This window comes from Saccopteryx leptura, chromosome 1 (assembly GCF_036850995.1).
Source record: "Saccopteryx leptura isolate mSacLep1 chromosome 1, mSacLep1_pri_phased_curated, whole genome shotgun sequence".
Classification (NCBI taxonomy): Eukaryota; Metazoa; Chordata; class Mammalia; order Chiroptera; family Emballonuridae; genus Saccopteryx; species Saccopteryx leptura.
In genome coordinates this window covers 263,569,029-263,594,147 of record NC_089503.1, presented here as the reverse complement: position 1 = coordinate 263,594,147, position 25,119 = coordinate 263,569,029, and the positions used below count along the sequence as shown (strand labels likewise).

The 25,119-nt window shown below is 49.9% G+C and overlaps 1 protein-coding gene across 2 annotated transcripts in view; it reads right to left on the bottom strand.

Moving 5' to 3' along the window:
- Positions 1-24,771, bottom strand: part of BMP1 (bone morphogenetic protein 1) — a 44,796-nt gene extending 20,025 nt beyond the window's left edge. For both annotated transcript variants that reach the window (XM_066351346.1, XM_066351353.1), the window contains exons 1-8: positions 24,489-24,771; positions 16,448-16,570; positions 11,126-11,290; positions 10,867-10,984; positions 10,389-10,567; positions 8,931-9,036; positions 7,374-7,498; positions 6,721-6,836 (exon numbers count right to left, since the gene is read on the bottom strand). In XM_066351346.1, coding sequence (XP_066207443.1) covers positions 6,721-6,836; positions 7,374-7,498; positions 8,931-9,036; positions 10,389-10,567; positions 10,867-10,984; positions 11,126-11,290; positions 16,448-16,570; positions 24,489-24,642 — 1,086 coding nt within the window. In that variant the 5' untranslated portion in view covers positions 24,643-24,771. The remainder of the gene's footprint in view (positions 1-6,720; positions 6,837-7,373; positions 7,499-8,930; positions 9,037-10,388; positions 10,568-10,866; positions 10,985-11,125; positions 11,291-16,447; positions 16,571-24,488) is intronic.
- Between the last annotated feature and the right edge of the window lie 348 nt (positions 24,772-25,119).

Sequence of the window (25,119 nt, the reverse complement as noted above, 5' to 3'; positions counted from 1 at the left end):
GAGAAGCTGATGGGCACTTCTCCTGTGTGCCCTGACCGGGAATCAAATCTGGGACATCCACATGCTGGGCCCACACTCTACCACTGAGCCAACTGGCCAGGGCCAAAAGGGAAACTCCTTAGTTGTTTCCAGAATGAGCCCTAATGCCTGTTGGGTATGCTCGGTCCAACAAGCAGAGACTCCAGGGAACAGTTCACTGCGACTGGCGAGGGGTATGCAGTGGACACACGAAGGGAAGGCCGAGAGGCCCACCTTTTATGTGCCAGCTGCGTTTCCTGTTGGCGAAGAGGACAAGGAGGTCTGTCTCCCCTCTGGATTACGGCAGAGTTACAGGCAGACAGGAAAGGTGGCCACAATGAAAAAGGTCCCAAAGCAGGTGCTGGCGACTACGGCCAGCAGTCAGTGTCAATGCTGTGACCTGTGGCCAGTCAAGGCAGCGCTCTGGCTCATGGTCATTCTAACACTGACCCCATATCCACAGAGATCAGCAATTTTCAACCACTGTGCCAGAATTTTTAAAACATGCAATACCTGGCTATTTACAGTCAGGAGTACTGACCTCTTTTCCCTTATATTGTCAAGTTAAAAAATGACAACAGCCAGCACAATAGCTGTCTGGTGTGCATGAATCAAAATTATATCTATTATTTTTTTGTCAGATCATCAAAAAATATATTTTCTGGTGGGCTGCGGAATTTTAGTAATTAGTTTATGTGTGACATGAGATGAAAAGGGTTGAAAATCGCTGAGCTAGACGATCCTATCCATTTCCTGGTCTCTCCCTTCCATGACCTCCTCTCCCTCCCTTTCTGTCCCTGCTCAGCTTCACATAGCACATGCCCTAGTCCTTATCATCCATAACCACTAGAGCACTGCAAGGATGACTAAATAATTAAATTAAGGGACATCAAGACAGTGGCATGCTAAACAGCCATGAAAATATTGAGGTAGACCTATATGCACCAACATGGAATGATGACCATGATTTACTGGTGAGTGAAGGGCAAGTTAACAGAAGACCATGCATATACACATGTGTACCTAGAAGGTTCTAGAAGGACAACCCGAGTGTTACTAATGCTTAGTCGCCTCTGAGGAGTGGGATTTGGAGAAGGACCCAGGAGAGAATATTCACTTTTTACTCTATTTTCTATAGTATTCAAAATTTTTACAACATGTACATTATCTTATATTCAACAAACAACAAAAATATCTTTTAAAAAGTTGCTGGATGGAAGAAGAAAAGCAGAGGGCCTAGTGAGGGCACTTTGGACACTAAACTTACACCCCTAACCACTACCCGATGTGGCCTCTCTGGGCCTGCCAATCAAGTTTGCTCAGCAGCTGTGCTAAGAATGGCAGCAGCTGTCCCCTCCTCCTTAGAAAAAAATCCTGACTCTGTCCAGGGTAGACCAGCTCAGGCCCTCTGAAGGAGAAACTGCACACCCAGCTGACAGAAGCCCCAGGGCCCACCCCAGACTTCCTCCGTGGCAGGAGGAACCAGTGGCTGCCTCGCAGGGGAGGGACAGACCCGTGCTGGCGGTCGAGGGCATCTTAACGGGAGGTGCAGCCTCGGCTATATTGAGACTGGAGGTGTCTAATTAAAAGTTGTAACAACTTGTCATGTGGAAACAGCTATGCTCTAGTGGCAGAGACACAGCCTGTTGCCAAAGAAAACCTGACCAGCGCCACCACTTCCTGGCCAGTGACACTGGGCCTGCGGCTTGACGTCTTGGTGCCTCAGTGTCTTCATCTGAAAAATGGAGATGGCCCTAACGACTCCGCTAGGGAGCGGGGGTATTAAACAGGATACGCGGTGTGGAGTCTGGGGGCGCCCCCGTGTGTGGGCACTACTCCTTGTTCGTTGGATGCCCTCAAGGAGAGACTCAGAAAACACACCGACCCCCGGGGACCCCCAGTCCGGCTTCAATCTTAGGCCCATCATTCACCTCCTCTGTGCCTCCATTTCCTTATTTGTAAGATGGTAATGGTAGCAGTACCTGTCTCATAAGACTGAGGGGTAAATATGCAATTAATATAGCTAAACTGAATTAATATAGGTAAAGTTTACAACAACGTCTCACACGTATATGTCATACACACAACATATATATATATATGTTGCACATACATACAACCACGTACACCGCTCCGCAAGTGTTCCTTTCACTATTAGAGTTAAGTTTCTTGAGATATTTTTTTTTTTTTGTATTTTTCTGAAGCTGGAAATGGGGAGACAGTCAGACAGACTCCCGCATGCACCGAACCGGGATCCACCCGGCACGCCCACCAGGGGCGACGCTCTGCCCCTCCGGGGCGTCTCTCTGCCGTGACCAGAGCCACTCTAGCGCCTGGGGCAGAGGTCAAGGAGCCATCCCCAGCGCCCGGGCCATCTTTGCTCCAATGGAGCCTTGGCTGCGGGAGGGGAAGAGAGAGACAGAGAGGAAAGGGGGGGGTGGAGAAGCAAATGGGCGCTTCTCCTATGTGCCCTGGCCGGGAATCAAACCCGGGTCCCCCACACGCCAGGCTGATGCTCTACCGCTGAGCCAACCGGCTAGGGCCTCTTGAGATATTTTGATATCTGAAATAGTTCAGACCAGAATCCTGGAAGTGAGAGGGAGGCAGATGGGCCCTGGGGAAGTTGGCCAGGCTCACTCATTCAACATGAAGGACAGAGAATGGCAAACAGCGGCTGACACGGACTAATCTCCCATCACATGCCAGGCTGTGCTCTAAGCACGTTATGTACAGCACCTTGTTTCATCCTCAAATCAACCCCATGAGGCTGGACTATCACCAGGCCCATTTTACAAATGGGGAAACTAAGGCACAAAGAGGCTAAGCAACTTCCTCAGTAAGGAGCACAACTGGAAGTCAAACCCAGGCACTCTGTCTCTTAAACTCACACCCTTAACCACTACTCCATGCAGCCTCCTCATGCCTGCCAATCAATTTTGCCTAACAGCTGTGCAAAAATGAGTATCAACTTTCCTTTCAGTCTGAACAGGCAGTGGCACAGTGGATAGAGCGTCGGACTGGGATGCGGAGGACCCAGGTTCAAGACCCCGAGGTCGCCAGCTTGAGCGCGGGCTCATCTGGTTTGAGCAAAATCCCACCAGCTTGGACCCAAGGTCGCTGGCTCCAGCAAGGGGTTACTCGGTCTGCTGAAGGCCCGCGGTGAAGGCACATATGAGAAAGCAATCAATGAACAACTAAGGTGTTGCAACGTGCAATGAAAAACTAATGGTTGATGCTTTTCATGTCTCTCCATTCCTGTTTGTCCTTGTCTATCCCTATCTCTGACTCACTCTCTGTCTCTGTAAAAAAAAACAAAAAAACTTCCCTTTCATCCTCACTGCTCCACACCCTGCAGCGCTTGAGATGCAGGACTTAGAGGAGGACTCAGCACAGGTCTTGCAGAGGAGAGAAGGTCCATCTCTGCCCACTGCAGAGCAGAAGGTTGGGGGCTAGGGAAGGTATAACAGGGGAGAAGACTTTGGTTTGGGCCTTGAAGACTAGGCAGTATATCAGAAGACAGGAATGAGAATGCGAGTGGATTCTAGTAAACTCAAAAGGCATTTCAAGTTTTTATCTTTCGTTCCTCTGCAACTTATGACCATGATCTCCCTTTGAACCCCTCTCCTGCTCCTTCAGGCTGGCTTCATTGCTTGGGAAACACTGTAAATCCTTCTTGGGCAGCTGCTAATTCTGTGCAGTGTAGAGACTTGGGGACCCAAAAAAACCTTCTAAAGTGGCTGTTTCTCATCCTGACTTGCACAGTTGTACAGGATAAGTTCACATATCTGGCAATAAGCTGAGAACTGGGAAGCCAGTGCAAAACAACCTCTCAGCAGCCAAAAAGATGTCAAAGTCCATCAGCCAATGCAGGTGGGTTTATTTAAGGTTTACTGTTGAAAGAGTGTAGACTTTGGAGTCAGACAGTCCTAGAATTGAACCGCAACTGCTGTGTAAACTTAGGCAGATTTACTCACACCCTTTGAGCCTTGGCTCCCTCATCTGTCCAGCAGGGACACCCACAGCACAAGACCATCATGAGGAATAATGAGATCACACATGTAGGATGCTTGATACTTCACCTGGCACATAATTGTTAAATAACAAAGAGTAGCCATCATTATTGTATGAGGTCATCCTTCCTCTTCCAGCCTCCCAGCCTCTGCAGGCCCTTAAAATTTTCTATCCCCCAGGGTTCATCTTTGGTTTAGTTTCAACTCTACAATTTTATCCAGGACCATGGGTGGATTTTTTGCATTTCTCCAATCATGCACTGATCAACCTTGAATTTTTATCTACAGTCCACATCTCTCCCTGGACCTCCAGGCAGATCTCTGAAAAAGGATGGGAAGTTTTTTTGGGAATTATAGAGGGAGCAGGATGGAGGCAAAGAAAGGTTCCTGGGGCAAGGCTGTATGCCCACTAGAGACTAGGGCCAGCCCACATCAGCCCAGAGCAAGAGGGGAAGAAGCAGATCCGGACCAACCTACCATAGCCCCGCCCACTCGGCAAACCTCCCGTACAGGAAAGAAAGCAATGCTGTCCCTGTTCTATGCTTCTCGGGGCTGGGGGCTATCCCTGCACCTTTCCATCCCCAGGGCCAGGCACCAGTGGGAACACAGTTTTGCTGACGGGCACTTCAGGAATGGCTGAAATGGGACAACAGGATTTTAGAATGCACATATTATTGCAATTGCCAACTTCTGTGTCATAATTTAGGTCTATTGTGATCTTGGGCAAGCTACTTAATTTTTCCAAGTTTGTTTTCTCATATGCAAAATGACAATATCATTAGTGACAGGCCTATACTGTTGTTGTGCTAATTAAAAGATATAACACACAAGCCTGACCAGGTGGTGGCGCAGTGGATAGAGCGTCGGACTGGGATGCGGAAGGACCCAGGTTCGAGACCCCGAGGTCGCCAGCTTGAGCGCAGGCTCATCTGGTTTGAGCAAAACTCACCAGCTTGGACCCAAGGTCGCTGGCTTAAGCAAGGGGTTCCTTGGTCTGCAGAAGGCTCATGGTCAAGGCACATATGAGAAAGCAATCAATGAACAACTAAGGTGTCGCAACAAAAAACTGATGATTGATGCTTCTCATCACTCTGTGTTCCTGTCTGTCTGTCCCTGTCTATCCCTCTCTCTGACTCTCTCTCTGTCTCTGTAAAAAAAAAAAAAAAAAAAAAAAAGATATAACACATAAAGATCTTAACACAAGCCCGGCCAATCATAGGCTCAATAATCATTAGTTGCTGTTATTATCATCATTATCTTTGGTGACATTTCCAAAGGCTGAAATAGTGAAGACCCTCTGCAGAGGAATAAAGGAAACCAGGGCATGAGCAGTACAAAGCAGCAGAAAGGACTGTAAGTTTAAAGTTATATTCAGAACAAGAACCAGGAAGGGATGGGTTCGCTTTTGAGGGAAGATGGTAGACATTACCATCCAAGGGAGATGATGACATTACTCAACCCACAGTAGAAGCCTGTCATTAATGAAATCATCTTCAAATTACAAAAATAAAATAAACATCGTTTGGAAAGGAAATGGAAGCTCAGTAACACAGAAGGAGAGCCAGTGAGCATCTCTCTAAGTTAGTTCTCGTGTCTGGGCTCAAAAATGATGCAAGAGTACAAATAACTTGCAGATGTGATCAGTGTCTTTAATCTTGAGAACTCAGAGCAAAAGCTTTCCCAGTCTTAGCGGAGAAGTGTACGTGGTGTGTGCATGTGCGTTGTGAGAAGGGTTTGGAGGGAATTCCAGGAATTGCAAACCACTGAGCATTGAATGTCAATCCCCAATTAAACAGATGGTCTGTGACCATTTAGAAAAGAAATACTTGATGTTTCGAGCCAGTTTGGGTTCACTTGAAACAAAGCACGTCACAAATTTTCACTTCCTTTTTAAAAGGTGTTTTACTGAATAGTGGATCAGTGGACTTGATTTGGTAAGGCAATCCATCTATGTATTAGGCATTTATTAACCACTTCTTGTGACAGGGATATAAAGATGACAAAGGTGCGGTCTCAGAAAAAAGCTTACATCCCGGTCAACTAGGTAGTGACCTGTGGCTGGCTGGTAATGACGTTAAGTGGTATCATAGCAGGTGGAACAACTCTGTCCAAAAAAGCCTGCCCATGCTTTGATTCATGTCCTATTCAGTAGTTCGATCAAAGACCAGGTTTTGAAGACCCAGAAGGAATGCTTATCAAATGAGCTCATGGCACAGTACAAAGGGTGGCTACCTGCTGGAAGATGCAATTCTGATCAAAACGTTCTTGAGTGCTGCTGGACTGAGCAATGTGACCGACCACTAATAACGTCTAATCAGGCTCAAGGCTATGCAAGGTGCAGCTGCACATTAAGTACCTTGTTCCAACCGAGAGAAAGAAAGTCTTAAAGCTGACTCTTGGGAGCAATAAAAATACTAAGAACATGAATGTCCAGAGGTGGGCAAGAGGTCCAGCCATGTAAAAAGCCTGGGAATGGATCTCAGAAACACTTAGAAAAGAGTCTGGCTCGTAGTGAAGTACCATCTGCGAGTTCAGCTTCATTTATAACTATGAGTGGAGGCCCCTTCTCACTGCAGTGCTGTGTCATTCTTGTAGGGTAGCTGAGTCTACAGTCCCCAGGTACGTCACTCGCAGCCACACTGACTAAGTGGTCCTATTCTGAAGTCCTGGCAGAGTAGGGATGCTCAGTTACCTTCTCCCCAGGTGTGACGGAGATGCGCCATACGCAGTGCATATGGGCGGAGTAGCCATTGGGGTACTCAGGAGAGGAAAAGTTGCCTGTGCTGTCTTGTAGGGTCTCTCCGCAGGCTGTCAAGGAAAGAAAATGACCGGGTGGTTGGCTGCAGGGGCCCAATCCTCCTAAACTTCTGGCTTCCCCAGGCTGAGCTCTGGCATCCTTGCAGGGAAGTAACATGGCTGAGGAGAGGGGAAAATCTGGGGTGGTCCTGTCCCTTTAAGATCCACTTCCTTCTCTCCACAGATAAACTTACGCCATCCTACCACTCTGCTTAGTGCTGCAGAATGCCCTGTTGTCAAGGCAACTAGGTTCCAGAGTTAAAGTCAGGCTCCTTCAGTGGGCCTCACTTGTCCTCACTCCCTGAGAACTGCCCTGCTCTCCCCATTTTCTGCCCCTGGTGCCCCAATCCTCAGAAGGTGGGTGGCTCAACCCTTGACTACTACTTGATCCTAGCATCAGTTTGGTCCATAAGTGGAACACTGGCCCTCCCTGGGGCCCCCTTCACCAGGTAGCCTCAGCCTTCTCTAAGGCTCACAGCTTCAACTTAACCTTCTTGGTCCCAGGTCCTGGCCTCTCCCTGCCTGGGGCCCGTCCCTCCCTGCCCTGACCTGGGCACTTGTAGAGCTTGCGGGCCTGGGCGATGTCCCCCTTGCTGAGTCGGGTCCTTTGGCCGATGGGAGGTTTCACCCCATTCACCTCGTACTTGGGAACAATGGTGTCCAGGAAGATGCCCCTGAGAAGGACAAGCCCGATCTGGGTGAGAATCTGATGGAAGGAGTGGTGGCGTGCCTGTGTGTGCTCAAGGTCACAACCTTGCCAGAGCCCAGACATTCCTCAGCAGGGTCAGGAACGGGTGGAGACATCTCACCCTGTCATTATGCTGGCCACTGACCAGCAGCCACCCTGCTCCGTGGCAGCCACAGCACAGGAGTGTGGGGGAGCCCCAGGAATACTTTGGGAAGTCAGGGACACAGGACCAGGATGCCCTGGGGACCCACTGACATCCAGCTCAGTCTGGTCCTGACTCCCAGCACTAGGAGAGCTTTGGACATGTCTCCAGCCCTACCTGGCCCTTGCTTCTGCAGCCCCTGGGCTGAATCAGCCCTGGCTTCAGTTCTCCCAGGATGAACCCGCGCCAACACTTTACCCTGTTGGCATGGCTGCTTCTGACAGCACCTGGGACAAGGCCAAAGGGCAGGTTCCACCATGACCAAACCAGACCCTGGGGACAGCCTCACCACCTCCCGATCTGTCCATGTCTCCTGTCCTCCTAGTTCTTGCCTTTGAAAGCCTGGGTGTTTCTATGTGAGAGGAGTGGAGGCAGACAGCCTTTCACCTCCACAGGGCCCCTGACTCATACCAGCTGGGAGGGACTCAGCAGGGAGTGGGGAGAAATGTGGTGGGAAATGTTCAGGGAGGGCTATGGGTGTGGGGGGCAGGGTGACCTCACCACCATTCCTTGGTCTCTGTCCTCAGGTCAGGAGGCAGGAAGAGTGAGTCTAGAAGGAGGACTGAGGAGGGGGGAAGGGCCACTGTCTGGAACAGAGCCGGAGGGCAGATATAGGATGAAGAAAGAGCCAGGCATGGGAAAGGCCAGGCGGGAAGGAGCATGAGGAGGATGAGGGTTGGTTCCCACACTAGGCTTCCGCGAAGCTGGAGTGGGGGCGGCTGGCCCATCACCTCCGGGTTCTAGTTGTGACTTTGGGAACCTGGGCCCAGAATAAAGAGTAGGTGTGCATGTGCTTGCGAGGTGTTGAGGGATTTGGTCCAGGGCAGGAGCCAATCTCTGTGCAAATTAATCAATTACCAAAAAAAAAAAAAAAGGGCAGACATATCAGGAAAGGGTGCTTCCAATTAGAAAAATACTCCCCCTTTGGTCTTCAGAGAGGGGATAAGCTCAGCCCCTTTGGGCAGATGCAGTTCCGGGCCACAGCACCACCGCCTGTAGAATAGCTGGGTTTCGGCCTCATGGGCCAGGTACCCTCAGTGTGTGCAGCTCTAGGTGAGGAACCTAGGCTTTGTGAGTCCCAGCTCTGCCATGGCCCGTGGTAGGAGAAGGCAGCAGGGCAGACAGCACCCATGGGCTCTCTGCTTGGGGGCTGCAGCTGCCAGCCCACAAAGGGCAGAGCTGGCTTGCCCCAGTGGAGGCCAGGACAATCTCTCACCTGGAGAATGTGTTCCGGGCATAGTGCATGATACTGTCAAAATCGTAGGTCTCCCCCAGGGACTCCACCTCTTGGATCTCCATCTTCAGGAAGTTATACTCCTGCCCTGAGAAGACCAGGACAGGAAAAGGGTATGGAGGGGGGTGAGGGGGAGAAGGTCTGTGTGGGATACAGGGTGGAAGATGGGGTCTTCCCTGTACTTGAGAGGTGCCCCCCTACCTGAGGGTCCAGGGAGCAGCCAAGGGAAGCCTGGGGGGAGGGGCAGTCTCTAGAAGAGTGTCCAGCAGAGGGGCAAGAGTGTCCAGCAGAGGGGTGGGGTGGAGAACTTGCTGCAAGGAAGGCTCAAGGGAGTATGGGAAGGAAGCACCCATTCTAGAAGCACAGCGATATGAAAGTAGTGCAGAGTGGAGGAGGCCTGGGGAGAGAGGGAGGAACAGGAAGGCAGGGAGAGAGCACAGCCAGGAGAAAGGAGAGAGAAAAACCCCTAGAGCAGTGACTTTCAACCTTTTCCTCTCATGGCACCATAAGCTAATGACTAACATCCTGAGGCATACCAAAATATATGTATTATAGTTTTTGCAGATCTAACAAAAAGAAAAGTATACTTTTGATTCATTCACACCAGATGGCTACTGTTGTGTAGGCTGTCGTCATTTTTTTTTTAACAGGGACAGAGAGTCAGGACAGACAGGAACGGAGAGAGATGAGAAGCATCAATCATTAGTTTTTTGTTGTGACACCTTAGTTGTTCATTGACTGCTTTCTCATATGTGCCTTGACCGTGGGCCTTCAGCAGATCGAGTAACCCCTTGCTTGAGCCTTGGGTCCAAGCTGGAGAGCTTTTTGCTCAAGCCAGATGAGCCCGCACTCAAACTGGCAACCTCGGGGTCTCAAACCTGGGTCCTCCGCATCCCAATCTGACACTCTATCCACTGCGCCACTGCCTGGTCAGGCGCTGTTGTCATTCTTTAAGTTGACAATCTAAGGGAAAAGAAGTCAGTGCCCCTGACTGGTCAGGTACTACATGTTTTAAAGGTTCTTGAGGTTCACTGGTTGAAAATCGCTGTCTTAGAGGACAGAATAGGCAAAGAGCAAAAGACTAGGTAAAAATAAAAAGGAAGCCTGAGGCAGCATGGGAGCTAGGCTGATCTCTTCCCAAGTCCCATCCTGAAAGCCAGCTGTGTTCTGGCTGCTAGGGATGGTCCCTGTGTCAACGACCTGGACACAGCTCCCCAAAGTAGCTCTACAACTGATCTGTCTGGTCCCTGAGCTGCTACTGGCCGGAGTGGATGCCTCAGGGGAAGGATCCGGACCAACCTGGGGCCCTGGGCAGGGCTGGGACTATATGCTGAGTTGACCAAAGGTGAGACGGCTAGAGGGGCCTGGAGAGGGGGCTGGGACAGGAGCAACAAGGCCCGCCCTCTACCACACCCTTCTCCCCCAGGTCGAAGTGCATACCTGGCTGGATGTTCTCGCGCACGATGGAGACATGGCGGTCCCGGTCGGGCCGCGTATGCTCATGCCAGAAGCCGATGACGTGGCCCAGCTCATGGACCACGATACCAAACTTGTCACAGTTCTTCCCGATGGAGATGGCCTGCGGGCCCCCGCCACGGCGACCCACGTAGGAGCAGCACCTGGAGGGCGGGGCCAGCTCAGGGGGGCGGTCCCGAGCTGGGGGAGTGCATCCACTCAGGGGCCGGGCTAGGCTGCCAGGGGGGCGGGGAGCAGAGGGGCAGGGGAGGGGCCTGAACAGGTATGCCGGGGCTGTGTGCTGGGTTGCAGCCACATCTGGGGGCGTTCCTGGGGAGATGCCCCCTAGCAGGAGGGAACAGATGACGCACAGCTGTGCCGGGATGGGGCAGCTGCAGTGTCCAGGGCAGAACATGGTTTGGGGCCATAGTTGAGGGTACAGTGCCCAAGAGCCCCTGCTCACCCGCAGGGTCGATAAGTGAATACGATATAGCTGTCCTCGTCAGTGCGCTCCAGGAAGGTAACACAGGTATGCTTCTCCCAGTGCCTCATGGCCTGCCGGAAGACTGCCCTCTGGCTGCCTGCCAGGAGGAGGGAGGCCAGGCTGTCAGACTGTCCTGGTGGGCCTGCCTCCACACACTGCTCAAGAATTCCTGCCTGATAGACAGAAGGTACCACTCACACCAAGATGCATGCCAGGGCTGCCCCAACATCTCACTCACCAGTGAAGTTTCCCCCAATGACAAAGGGGATAACCCCATCGGGCCACACACGCTCTGGTCTGGACGTTGCTGCCCTCCTGCTCCGGGACCTGCTTCTCCACCTCCCTGGGCTTTTCCTCTGAGGCTGCCCATTAGCATGCTGGCAATTGGGGATAGAGGAGTTTCCTGGAATTGAAAGAGTTAGACATTGGTAGCAAGTGAGTGAAGGGGGGGATGAGAAAACATAATCAGTCTTCATCTTGGAAGGTTCCATATTTATCCACTCACTACAAGTTATTTGCATCCCCCAAATCAGTGACCCCCTTAGCTCTTTCTTTAAGAGCTGATGAGACAATTTTATTTGAAATTTAACTTAAAATCAAGTTTAATGGTAGGGAGCTATCCACCATTTATATCACATCTAAACTTACTTTTATAAAGAATACTTCATATTTATCTCCTAGATTGAAGTTCAGTTTTTTTATTTTATTTGCAACTTCTAGGGTTAAACATTTATTACATTCTCATCATACCCCCCACCTCACACTTTAAAAAAAAGTTACTCATTTTTCATAGATATTCAAGATAATTCAAAATAGGTAACTGAGAGCAAAAACACTGTATTAAAGTCTTAGGGTGATTCAAACATGACCAAAATTTTGATGTTGTCATTAGAGAGTATGTCATACACTAGAGCAGTGGTTTTCAAATTTTTTGAAGTCGGGGATCATTTAAAATCCTACAACTAATTGTAGATGCATTATAAACAAATTTCTGAGAAATATGTTAAATAATTTTCAAATATTAAAGAAAAAATATATAAAGTCCAAGCGTGCTTTTATGGTAATTAAACAAAATAAATACAACAAAATTAAGTTTATTCTGACATTAAAAAACATTTTTATGTTACATTTTTTTGTTATGCTTTTTAGAATTTGTAATAAAGAGGGGTTAAAAAATTAAAAATTACAAAAAAGTTATCTTTTTATATATATGTAGATACATTCTTAGTAAGATTTAGTAAATTCGGCAGGTCCCGGCATGAAGGCATCAAGTTTTTTCATTCTTGTGTTTATGAGAAACATGAGCCTGATGTGTCCTAGCGATTTCTTCAATGTTTGGGCATATATTTGAAAGGCAAACTCTCATTTCCTCATCAATGCACTGAGGAATTCCTCTCTTTTTACTCTTAATTGTGTTGAGTGCAGAAAACCCCCACCATACATGTCATCTTAACTTTACACTAAACAAAGGATAGAAGAAACTTGCCTCCAGTCTTTCTGGGGAACATGGGGGGTAGTGTAAACAATCCAGCACCACAGCTTAACAGCCTTTTTTTTTTTTTTTTTTTTGTATTTTTCTGAAGTTGGAAATGGGGAGGCAGTCAGACAGACTCCCACATATGCCCAACCAGGATCCACCCGGCATGCCCACCAGGGGGCGATGCTTTGCCCATCTGGGGCGTTGCTCTGTTGCAACCAGAGCCATTCTAGCGCCTGAGGCAGAGGCCACGGAGCCACCCCCAGCACCTAGGCCACCTTTGCTCCAATGGAGCCCTGGCTGCGGGAGGGGAAGAGAGAGACAGAGAGGAAGGAGAGGGGAAGGGGTGGAGAAGCAGATGGGTGCTTCTCCTGTGTGCCCTGGCCGGGAATCAAACCCGGAACTCCTGCACGCCAGGCCGACGCTCTACCACTGAGCCAACCGGCCAGGGCCTTAACAGCCTTTTGCAACCTAATCAGGCAAGTGAGGTTAGGGTTGGGCAGACTGTTAGCTTACAGCCAATTTCCTACACCTCTGTCCCCCAAAAATCTAAACTCCAAAAACCCTGTTGGTTTTTTTGGTCCCCAACAGGCACATATGTCTCTGGAATACCACAGGGCTCACCTGGAAATCTTCTAGGGTGCACCAGTGCACCCTGGCACACACTTTGAGAACCACTGCACTAGAGGATAGAGGAAATGAGATAGCTACATAGGTAATTCCAAAACAAGTTAGAAGATGTAAAAGCCAGTCTCAACGTGGCTTCTTTGGTTTATCCTTCGTCTCTCAGCTCTTTCATGATCATCTGCTGACATGCACAAAGCAGGGAAAAATTTGAATCACCAATGTGCAACTTCCCAGCTGAGGGTGAGCAAGGTGATGCTCTGACTCCTTCTTCTTCTTCTTCTTTTTTTTAGACAGGAAGGGAGAGATATGAGAACCATTGACTCATAGTGGTGTCACTTTTAATTGTTTATTGGTTGCTTCTCATATGTGCCTTGACTAGGGGGCTCAAGCCAAGTTGTGACCTCTAGCTCAAGCCAGTGAACTTGGGCTTCAAGCCAGCGACCTTTGGGCTTCCAAACAGTGACCTTTGGGATTAAGCCAGTGACCTTGAAATCATGTAGGCTAATCCTGCCCTCAAGCCAGCGACTACGCTCAAGCCAGATGAGCTCAAACCAGTGACCTCGGGGTTTCGAACCAAGGACTTCAGCGTCCCAGGTGTCGACGCTCTACCCACTGTGCCATCACTGATCAGGCCATGCTTTGCCTTCTTGTTTCGGCGCTCATACTGTAAACAAATATGTTTCTTAGTCTACTTAGTGCCATGTGCTTTGCATTTTATCTCTTGGTGATTTTGCTGTTTAAAATGACCCCTCTACCCCATTTCCCACCTCCACACTGTGGTGCTGTCTAGTGTTCGTACGTGCAAGAGGGTTGTGATGTGCCTTCTGGAGAAAATACCCGTGTTAGATAAGTATCGGTCAGGCATGAGTCATAGTGCTGTTGGCCATGAGTTCAATGTCAATGAAGCAACTGTACAGTATAAAGGTGTCTCTAAACAGAAACACACATAAGACAGGGCTATGTACTGATGAGTTAGGAACATTTTGTGACCAGAGGCTCACAGGAACATAACTGTATTTCTTCTAGGAGTAATGGCTCAGTATTCACTAATTCAGTGTTTGCAGTGACATTATAGAATGACTGTAAGGCTATTCCACAGATCTAGTCACAGCTGCCATAGTGAGGCGGGACTACAACGGAGAGAGCAAGGCTGTACTCATTTCCTAGGGAATGTGGGGACCCGAGACCAGGAATGTTCCCTTCTCATCCAATAAACCTTCATAATTGTGGCACGTAGGAAACTTGGTATCATCTTTAAGTATTCCCAAATACATGTTCTCATTTGACGCAGTATTTTTCTGGATGGACTGGGCAAGTGTCACTATCTACTTCTGATAATGAGGAAAGTAAGGCCAAAGACTTGCCCAGAGTCATGTGGTAGGTTAGCGGCAGCCCAGGTGATCCAGCTTCTCCATTTGCTCTCCCCTTATACCATGTCTCTGAGACCCCACTAAGGTCAAGCAAGCCTTGCTAGTTAACAGGCCATGGTCCCAACCCATGTTCTGCCCTGGGAGCTGCAGCTGCCCTACCTAGGCACAGATCTTCATCATCTGTTCTTCCCTGTCATGGGGCATCTCCCCAGGAACATCCCCAGATGTGGCTATGACCCCAGCACACAGCCTGGGCATACAAGCCACCAGATCACCCTCCAATTCCAGCTGTTCTCTGGGGTAGTTTGACTTTTACTCCATAGGCTGCCCATGCCAGGGTCCTCCTTCATGCTGGATAAGACAACTGCCTGGCACCACCGGGCATGTGCCCAGAACATGCCTCAGGTGAGCACCCGTGCCCTTTGGCAATGGGAGAGCTACTTGTTGGCAGGACCATGCTCCAGGGCAGTGAGAAGGCTGGACAGACCTGAGCTATCCCAGGCCTCGTTCTTCCCATTCTCTTACCCATTCGCAAGCACCAGGTGGGCTGTCAGGTGCCTGAACCACATCCAGGGATAAGAAGGACCCATCCCTGACCTTGAATAGCGTTGAGTCCAGCTGGGAAGACAGGCAGATAAACAAATCGTTGCAACACAGTGCAATGAGTGAGATGCTAACAGTGTAAGCACAGAGCAGAGAGAACATAGAAAATGGAGGAATCATGTCTGGGGAGCAATCAGGGAAGTTTTCACAAGAGAAGCTCTTAAGATGGGCCTTGGAGGATGTATAGAAGCTTGCACGGTGGGAGCAGGAGGAAAAGCCAGGAAGGATTGTGGCACTGAGGAAAGAGCCTTGGATTTGGAAAAGGAGGCTTGGTTCCTGTCCCAGCTCCACCACATTACTAGCTTTGTGATTTTGAGCAAGTCACATTACCTTTGTGAACCTCATGGCTGTTCCTGTAGAGTGGGAGGTGTCCTGACACCTACTTTGAAGGTGGTTGGGGAGAATCAAGTTAGATAATGCTTTTGAAAGTACTTTGTAAACTGTAAGCAAAAAAAAATGTCAGTGCTTAGCTCCTGGGAATGTCCACCCTTGCTGCTCCTCTGGTGAAAGGACAAAGATACCCTAAGGCAGTGGTTCTCAAAGTGTGCGCTCTAGAAGATTTCCAGGTGCGCCCTATGGTATTCCAGAGAAATATGTGCCTGTTGGGGACCAAAAAACCAACAGGGTTTTTGGAGTTTGGATTTTTGGGGGATAGAGGTGTGAGAAATAAGCTGACAGTCTGCCCAACCCCCCACCTCAATTGCCTGACTAGGTTGCAAACGGCTGTTAAGCTGTGGTGCTGGATTGTTTATATTACCCTCCATGTTCCCCGGAAAGACTGGAGGCAAGTTTCTTCTATCCTTTGTTTGGTGTAAAGTTAAGATGATATGTATGGTGGGGGTTTTCTGCACTCAACACAATTAAGAGTAAAAAGAGAGGAATTCTTCAATACATTGATGAGGAAATGAGTTTACCTTTCAAATATATGCCCAAACATTGAAGAAATCGCTAGGACATACCAGGCTCATGTTTCTTATAAACATAAGAATGAAAAAACTTGACGCCTTCGCGCAGGGACCTGCTGAATTTACTAAATCTTACTAAGAATATGTCTCTCTATATAAAAAGATAAACTTTTTGTCGTTCTTTTATTTTCTAACCCCTCTTTTTTTACAAATTCTAAAAAGCATAACTCAAAAAATGTAACATTAAAATGTTTTTTAATGTCAGAATAAACTTAATTTTGTCGTATTTATTTTGTTTAATTACCATAAAAGCATGCTTGGACTTTATATATTTTTTCTTTAATATTTGACTTAATTATTTAACATATTTCTCAGAAATTTGTTTATAGGGCACTTACAATTAGTTGTAGGATTTTAAATGATCCCCGACTTCAAAAAGTTTGAGAACCACTGCCCTAAGGGAAGACAAGCCCATTCGCTGGGTTCAAGCTCAGGTCCTCTGTCTCAGGAGGCCAGGAGGGTCCCTGTTTCTCCAATTCTGGATCCCACTTCTGGGACATAGGAGGGCCAGTCCATACCTAGTGCCCCTGCAGCTTTGATGGAAGACCTGCGGATCATACGCTGTCTGAAATCCGAGGCCTGTTGCACCTGGAAGGCCCTCAAATCCTCCTCATCCAGGGCAATGTCCCCGAGGAAGGCAGCTAGAGAGAAAAGAAAACACCACAGCCGAGTTAGTCCTCAGAGCCAGCACTGAGAGCCCAAACATATAGCCTCCCCACCCCCCACAGCAGCTTTACTCCAAACCCCGAGGGAGGAGGGCAATGGGGGCTGACTCCAGGGACCTCCTGGCAGACTCATGCTCTCTTTTTAGTTGGGAACCTGGCAAAGCTGATGTCTAGCTCCTACCAGATAGTTAGCTCTATGAAGACAGTAATGTCATTTATTCCATCATTCTTTAGCAAATACCTACTAGGGACCCACGGTGGGGAAATACCTACTAGGGACCCACTGTGGGGAAATACCTACTAGGGACCCACTGTGGGGAAATACCTACTAGGGACCCACGGTGGGGAAATACCTACTAGGGACCCACTGTGGGGAAATACCTACTAGGGACCCACTGTGGGCCTCCAGAGATTGCCAACACAGAAGAGGGCCCTGTTTGTGGGGAGCTAACCCTCAACAGCACACAAGTAAACAAATACCAAATTTGAGAATTCCAAACAGTGACGAGTGCTATGAACAAAATAGAAGGTCAGATGATACGTTGTCTACCTTATGGGCCTATAACCTTGGCACTGTGCTGAACCCAGGGTACTCACTCCACAAATGCCATTGCAATTATAATGAAGTAGCCCTGGCCGGTTGGCTCAGTGGTAGAGCGTCGGCCTGGCATGCAGAAGTCCCGGGTTCGATTCCCGGCCAGGGCACACAGGAGAAGCGCCCATCTGCTTCTCCACCCCTCCCCCTCTCCTTCCTCTCTGTCTCTCTCTTCCCCTCCAGCAGCCGAGGCTCCACTGGAGCAAAGATGGTCCGGGCGCTGGGGATGGCTCCTCGGCCTCTGCCCCAGGCGCTGGAGTGGCTCTGGTCACAACAGAGCGACGCCCCGGAGGGGCAGAGCGTCGCCCCCTGGTGGGCGTGCCGGGTGGATCCCGGTCAGGCGCATGCAGGAGTCTGTCTGACTGTCTCTCCCCATTTCCGGCTTCAGAAAAATACAGAAAAAAAAATTATAATGAAGGGAGGATAGAAATAAAAAATGAAACAGATAGGAACTTAATGAAAATGGGACACATGATGAGTGCTTCCCAGGCAGAAGGAAAAGGTCTAACAGTTCTCAAATGACTTTTTTTTTCCTTTTAATTGAATTTATTGGGGTGACATTGGTTAACAAAATTATACAGGTTTCAGGTGCCCACTTCTACAACACTGTACACTGTATCGTGGGTCCACTAACCCAAGTCAAGTTCAAATGACTTCTATTCAGAGTTTCAGGGTTCCCTCTCTGGAGGAAGAAGAGATTGGGGTAAAAGAGCCCCCAGTAGGCCATTTTGATTTCTGAATCTGGGGGAGATATTTCTGGAGAGATAGGCTAAACTGTCTGCTTTTTGAGAAGTCAGGAGCACGAGGAAACAGAGGCCACAGAGCTGAGCGGTGTGCAAGGAGCTCAAGAGGAGCTTCCCGCAGGGCTGGGTGGGGGCAGCTCCCCTACGGCTCCACCCTGACCACATCTGCTTCCCATCTCGGGCTACACAGGCCTGGCGGGCAGCATGACACAAGTTGTTTTAACCTTGAGGCCCTGTACACACACAGGTTTCTCCTCCCCAGATGGCCAGCTGGGTGAACACACGTATGCACACACATACACAGACTCAGACACTTGGGGTTAGTATTCCTACATTCTCAGGGTGACATCCACACCCACGTCATCAAACACAGAGCTCCGCAAAGTCACAGAAATATCCCCGCACACATGAGCAGAGCCCGCATGGCCCTGAAAGGTGGAAGGACTAGACAGCACGTTGATATTCTTTGGGCCAGCAAACACACGCTCACAGATCCACGTTCTCCTGTAGCTGTGACCTAGAGCTGCAGCAGCCTAATGTGGCAATGGTTTTAGCCGTCATCTAGGCCAACCTTCCCTTTTAGATGCAGAAACTGAAGCCCAGAAGGGAAATGATTTAACCAAGACCATGCCGCTAGACAAGAGACCCTCAGGCCTACTGGTTCCCTGTCCAGGGCTCACTGCACTCAGGTTCATTACTTCTGTAGAACCAATACTGTAAATACATATACACAAAAATAGACACTTACACACAAACATCCATCAAAAAATAAACAGTCACAAATAGTCCTAAAAAACACACATGCACACGCTCCAACACACACAAACCAATTGCAATTTCTGAACTCATTAAGCCAGTAAGAGTAGCAATAATGACACCTTGTGTAAATATCTGTTGAAATTTATGTGGTGCTTTCCAGTTGACGAAGTACTTTCCCATTAACGCATTCATATAACCCTGGCCCACCCAGTACCTGCCCATTAAGCCATACTCCATCCACACATCTGCCGAGGAGTGTACCATCACCAGCTCATGGAGATAAAAACTGGTGGCTGGACTCCGGCCCCCCTCCCTGGCTTTAGAAAGTAGAATACTTGGGCCTCAAAGGAGAAATGACTTGCCCAAGGTCACCAGCTGGTAAATGGCCAACTATCTCCACCACATGAAAACTATTCTCTTACTTGAAACGGCACCCTTGGCTCAGCAACTGATGGGACAGCAACAGATGACTCTCAGCTGACAGGCAAAGGTGGCCTTAGCAAGGATGTGGGATGGGAGGTGCCTCCCAAGGAGACAGAAGTGGGTTTCTACAGGCCACACTCACACAGGCGCTCACAGGCCACATGAACACCGCGTACCTCTGCACACTTTGCACCTTTGCACAGACATTGCACTTCCAGGCTCATGCAACCACACCCATGGACACCATATGCATGTCTGGCTGGGCATTTAGACTCTTCTTTAAACAGAACGGCAAAGAGCAAGGTCTTTGGAGTCAGGCAGATCTGTCTTTGAATCCTACCTTGCCTACTTTTGGCTGACAAGTCATATAGATTCTTCTAAACCTCAATTTTCTCTTATAGAAAGAGGAGCTAATAAAAGAATGTCTCCTAGGATTTACTGACATAAAAGAAGGCACGTAAATGAAGCCGCTAGTACAAAGCTGTTAGCACAGTAAGCACCCAGTACATGAACTCTGTAAATATTACCCTAATAACAATCCCAGAACCTCAAGTTCAGCTCTCCACTTTCTGAGGGCACACTGGTTCCCCCACCGTGGCTCCCTGACTGAATAAAGCCCCCGAGTGCTCAGCAGCAGAGCCTTGAATTCCAAGTACAGAAGCGTACTGACCTGTGGGACTAGCTCAGTGTGGGACTAGCACAGGGCACGTGGAGGACTGCACAGGCCCTAGGCTGGCTGCAGAGCTCATCTGCAGAGCCTGCGCCCTGTGCTAGGGATGTCATGACTGAAGAATGCATGGGAACCATGCAGGTGGGGAGAAATTAGGTGGGTTAGAGAGCCTATGGCCAGGGGCTGGGTCTGAAGGCTGTGCCCATTTGGGACTTCCCCTGGGGACTCCAGGAAATCTAGATGCTAGGGAGTCCAGGACTCCCCTCCTTATGTGGAAAAAAGCCCTGGTGCTAGGGTCAGGGTAGTAATTGTTTCCAACAAGGAATCATAAATTTTTATTGTTTTTCTGGCCGTAAATCAGCCAAGAGCACTTGTGGTTATTCCTCGGATGGTCAGGTCCCAGTAGTAGAAGAGGAAAGAAGAGAACCCATTGGACCCTATGTATCCATCCTTCAAGTTGGCCTCTTGACTTCAGTCTTCTCCCCTAGGGTGTGGCAACAGACCTGTCTCCTTCTGCAGGGAGGGAGAGGAGCTATCTAGTGTGATGAACCCCCAACCCCATGTGTACTGGACATACACAGGACCCATCACACAAATGCAAGCTTCTAGCTGGGGCGGGACACGTTCAAGAGGGTCAAGTAATATGTGTTTGTATTACTTAACCACAGGCGTACACTATGCATAGGTGCATTATTTGTACACGTACACGCACTCAGCGTACCACATGGATTGTTGAACAGACTTGTCCATTAAGCAGGGGCATGTCCACAAGTGTGCAAAAATACACTCAACTATTTCCCTGTGTAAGCCCTAGAGTTTTCATACACACAGATAACTGTATGTGCATACTCCATTTCATAGGTCATGCCACCAAAGGAGAAGGGTGCCTTTAGAAATATACTGTGGGCGAGGATAGATAGAGAGATGATAGAGATTATCAGCTGATTCCTCTGGATATTCTTAAGAGGTGTTTAATGGTCTGGACAATAACACATTCTATTCCCTCTCCCCTCAAATCTCTGGAGAAACTAGAATATTTGAGAGTTCCTTCCTCCTGGTGAGTCCTATTGGTCCCCCTCCATCTGGAGTCCAGGGTGACTGTCTTTACCTCCTCCCTTGGGGCACCCGAAAGAGGTGACTCAGGTGGGCAGGGGCCTAAGTGGGCAGGTGACTCATTCAGAGTATGTGAAGGGGAGGTGTGGTCTGGCAAGAGAAAGGATTGCTTCTCAGCGTCCTGAGCTTGGAACCCATTCCTCTGAGGCCCCCTGAAGTCCAAACGTGGGCCAGGAGGCTTCTGAGTGAGCGTGGTGATGAGGCTGGTGAGCTGCTGGCTCCCCTCATCTCCCAAAGCAGATCTCTGAGCTTCCAGGTGAGGCCGAAGTAAGGTCCTCACAGGTTGGGGTGCAGTCCCATGGGCTTCTCTGTTTATGGGAGCAACTGCATCCCAATTCCTGCCTCCAAGTCTCCTGGAGCCCTGAGGGGTCACTGCCAAGTCACAAGGGCAGCCAAATGGAGCTGGAAATCTTGGTGGGAGCCTCTTGGTTTGGCAACCTAATAGATAAGAAATCAAGACTTGCAATCTCCCAGGGCAAGAGGGAGAGAGGGCTGGGTGGAACCAGCTCCCCGCACACACACAAAGACCGGCTTGGTGTCCTGCCCATTGTTCTGGTCTCACCCAGAAGACCCAGGAACCTCTCCAGGGTATCACGGGTCTTGATCTTGCCCTTACTGCAACAGTAACCATAACTCTGAGAGTAATAGCAAGGGACCTCAAACGAAGCAGCCTGGCTATCCTGAGATCACAGGTAGGTCAGAGGAGTCAATGGGGCTTCCATTCAGTCCTCTGCGTGCAAGGAACAGGAGGGGAGGAAAGAGGGTCAAGTGAACAGAGAGAAGCAGGCACACCAGGTACATCCAAAGGAAGTACAGGCAGATCTTGGAGATATTGCGGGTTCGGTTCCAGAGCACGGCAATAAAGTGAATACTGCAAAAAAAGCAGTCACATGAATTTTTTGGTTTCCCAGTATATATAAAAGTTGTGTTTATACTATATCATAGTCTATTAAGTATGTAATACTGTTATGTCTAAAAAATGTACACACTTTAATTATAAATACTTTTATGCTAAAAAATGTTAAACCATCTGAGTCTGTTGGAAAAATGGCACTGATAGACTTGCTTGATACAGAGTTGTCACAGACTTCCAATTCGTAAAAAACACAGTATCTGCAAAGCATAATAAAATGAGAGATGCCTGCAAAGCCAGGCATGCCTGCCATCATCACCTCGAACACCTGGAGGTCAGGGATCAGAGGGGGCAAGAGGCAAGGCCCGGCAGGAGACACAGAAGAGCCTGGGGACCTGAGGCTTGAGGATGTGGGCGCGGGATCTTAAGGAGTCAAGTCGGAAGGAAGGCAGGGCTGCATCAGTCACACCCAGGAGGGAGGCCTGATCTGACCCTGAGTCTTGGCCTTGTCAAGCTCTCGGCCCTTTCAGCCATTCCCAAGCCTGGCTCAGCTCCCCACCAGTCTCACTTCACCCCAATGGAGCTTTCTCCAGAACCCTGTTTGAAGTTCCAAGTCAGTCAGCCCCACCCTAACATGAAATCTGAGCCTGGGGATAAAGCGCTCAGCCTCCTGCTACTCTGCAAATCACTCCCAATTTCCAACTAGTAAGGAAATCCATCAGATTGGCTTCCTAACCATTCTTTAAGGCCTTGCCCCAGCCTGCCTCTTCCATGAAGACCCCCAAACCTTCCCAGCCTGCTATGATCACTATTTCTCTACCACCACCACCACAAGGGCTACAGGAAGCTCCTTGAGCTTTTAGGGCATTTCCCTCCAAGGTGGCACATGTGAATCTTGGTTTGTGCTGTTGGTTGCTGTCCCATGTGTTGTCCCCTCCTGGGATGTAATCTCCTTGAAGGCAGGGTCCATTCCTTACACTTCTCTGTATCTTCCACATCATCAAGCCCAGGACCTGACACATATTAGGCATTCAGTAAATGTACATCAGTTGAGTGAATAAGTGACAAAGACAGGGTCAGGGAGACACTCTCTTCCTGAAAACCAAGCCTATTCCCTTATAAAAACTGAAGTGAGAGTGTAAGGCACAGAAAACGGGGTAGACAGCCAACATTTAGTGTTTATTATTTATTTAGTGTGTGTTAAGCTCTAATAAGTGTTTTATATACGTTCTCATATTTAACCCTTACCACAAACTCTGTGGAGAGGTATACTATCAGTTCCATTTTACAGGTGAGAAAAGCCAAGTTCACAGATACTAATTAACATTCCCCGGGTGGTACCGCTAACTAGTTGTGGATCCAGGATTGACAGCAAGGTCTGCCTGCCCCCAAAGCCCACACTCTCTCCACTTAGTTTCATGCCCACCCTAAGCCCAGTGAAAAAGATGACAGCTAACTCCGTTTACCCACAGTCCAGCAGGGGTGGATGAAGAAGGGAAGAGGGATTCGGTTTCTCCCCCTCCCATAGGAAGTGGCTCCAATTCCGTAGTTTGTTGTAATCCATCTACTCAAAGAATGGTCCCAACAGTCAGGACTCTAGCAACTGCTTCCCCCTTCCCACCCTTTGAGCCACACACAGACACTCCTAAAACTCCAGGAGCTGTGCCACTGCCTCTGTGTCTGGCTATTTGGAGACAGGCTGAAGTCAGAGACAGGAAGTCGAGGAAAAGTTCTGATATCTTATGCCCTGTGTGTTCTCTTTTCCAGGCAGCCTGCTCAGGGTCATCAGATCAGGCAAACAGCTGGAGTGCCTGGCCATCTGGTCACTACAACGATGAGACTCCTCTGGGACTAGCAGGAGTGAAGGCGTTACACAGGTCTTCGTGGACAAAGAACACACACACACACTAGGACCCTGACCTTGGCTAATAACCCTCCAGTGTCTGTGGGCTGAGAGAACTACTATACAGTGTCCGAGTTCTCCGTGTTTCCCCCTTTCTCCTAAACTTGGCCTTGGTGGGAGCCCCTGGCACACAGGGGCAGAGTTAAGTTCCCCTCTTGCACTGGCTTCTCTGACTTTGACAGCTGTCTCCTCCCGTCCCAGAAAGCTGCTGCGCTGAGGGGAACCACGAGATACCGAGTGGGCATGATATCAGAGGAGCCCTTGAAAAACTTCCTTCTTCCACTTGGGCTGAGCAGGGACCTCAGGAGAGCTGCTCCTTGGAGATGCAGGCCACCCTGAACCCCCGGAGACAGATGTGCAGTCCTGGGGCAGCCCAGATATAAGGTCTGGAAAACACCAATGTCCTGGAGCCAAAGACTAGAGAGAAGGAAAAACTCTCTCTCTCTCTCTCTCTCTCTCTCTCTCTCTCTCTCTCTCACACACACACACACACACACACACACACACACACACACACACACACACACGAGAGTTTGGCCACAAAAGTTTCCTCCGACCCACAGGGTTCTCCAGAACCCAGGGAGCCTGCCCCCAGGAATCCTCTGGGAAGACTAGAGGCAGAGGTTTTCACAAGCAGCGCAAAAGTTCAGTCCTAGAAGTCCCCCAAACTTCCCCTCCCTCTTTCCCTCCTTCTTTTGTTCCCCACAGCAATGCCAACCAGGCAGCTCCCGGCTTCCCACACCGGATCGTCCCCCCGCACCCGGACCCGCACCCGCGGCCGCTCGCGCCTCCCGGCCCGGCCTGCCCGCCGCTCTCGCGCCCGCAGGCCGCTTACCCGCCTTGCAGGGGTCTTTGTAGTTGAGGGGCTCCGAGTCCTCCTCCTCACCCAGGTCGTAGGTGTAGTCGGCCAAGTCGAGCGGGTGGCCGGGGCGCGGGAGCAGCAGCAGCCCGAGCAGCAGCGGCAGCGACAGGCGGGCCACGCCGGGCATGCTGGCGGCGGCGGGCACTGGAGCAGCGACGGCGGCGGCGGCGGCAGCGGCGGCGGCGGGTCGCGCCCGGACGCGGGAGCCGAGGGGAAGCGGAGCGCAGAAGGCGAGGGGGAGGCGCTGCCCTCCCGCCCGGGGCCCCCCCGCGCTCCTCACCTCTCCCCTTCCCTGCGTTCGCCGCCCTCCTTCCTGTCCCCCGCCCCTCGGCCGCCCGCTCCAGCCTCTCCGCTCACTCCCTTCCCTTCTTTTTCTCCTTCCTTTTCTCCCTCCCTCCTTCGCCCCCTCCCTTTAGGGAAATGAGCTCGCTGGGGGGCGGGTTTTAACCAGGAGCTCAGCCCCCGCGGGGCCGGGATCACGGTCTGCCGGCCCCGGCCGCGCGCCAGCCGGGCGCGGGAGGGCGAGCTGGCGCCTCGCCCTGAAAGGGGCTCGGGTGGCCGGGACGCAGGGCGCGGGCCGGGTGGGGTGCAGGTCCTGGGGTAC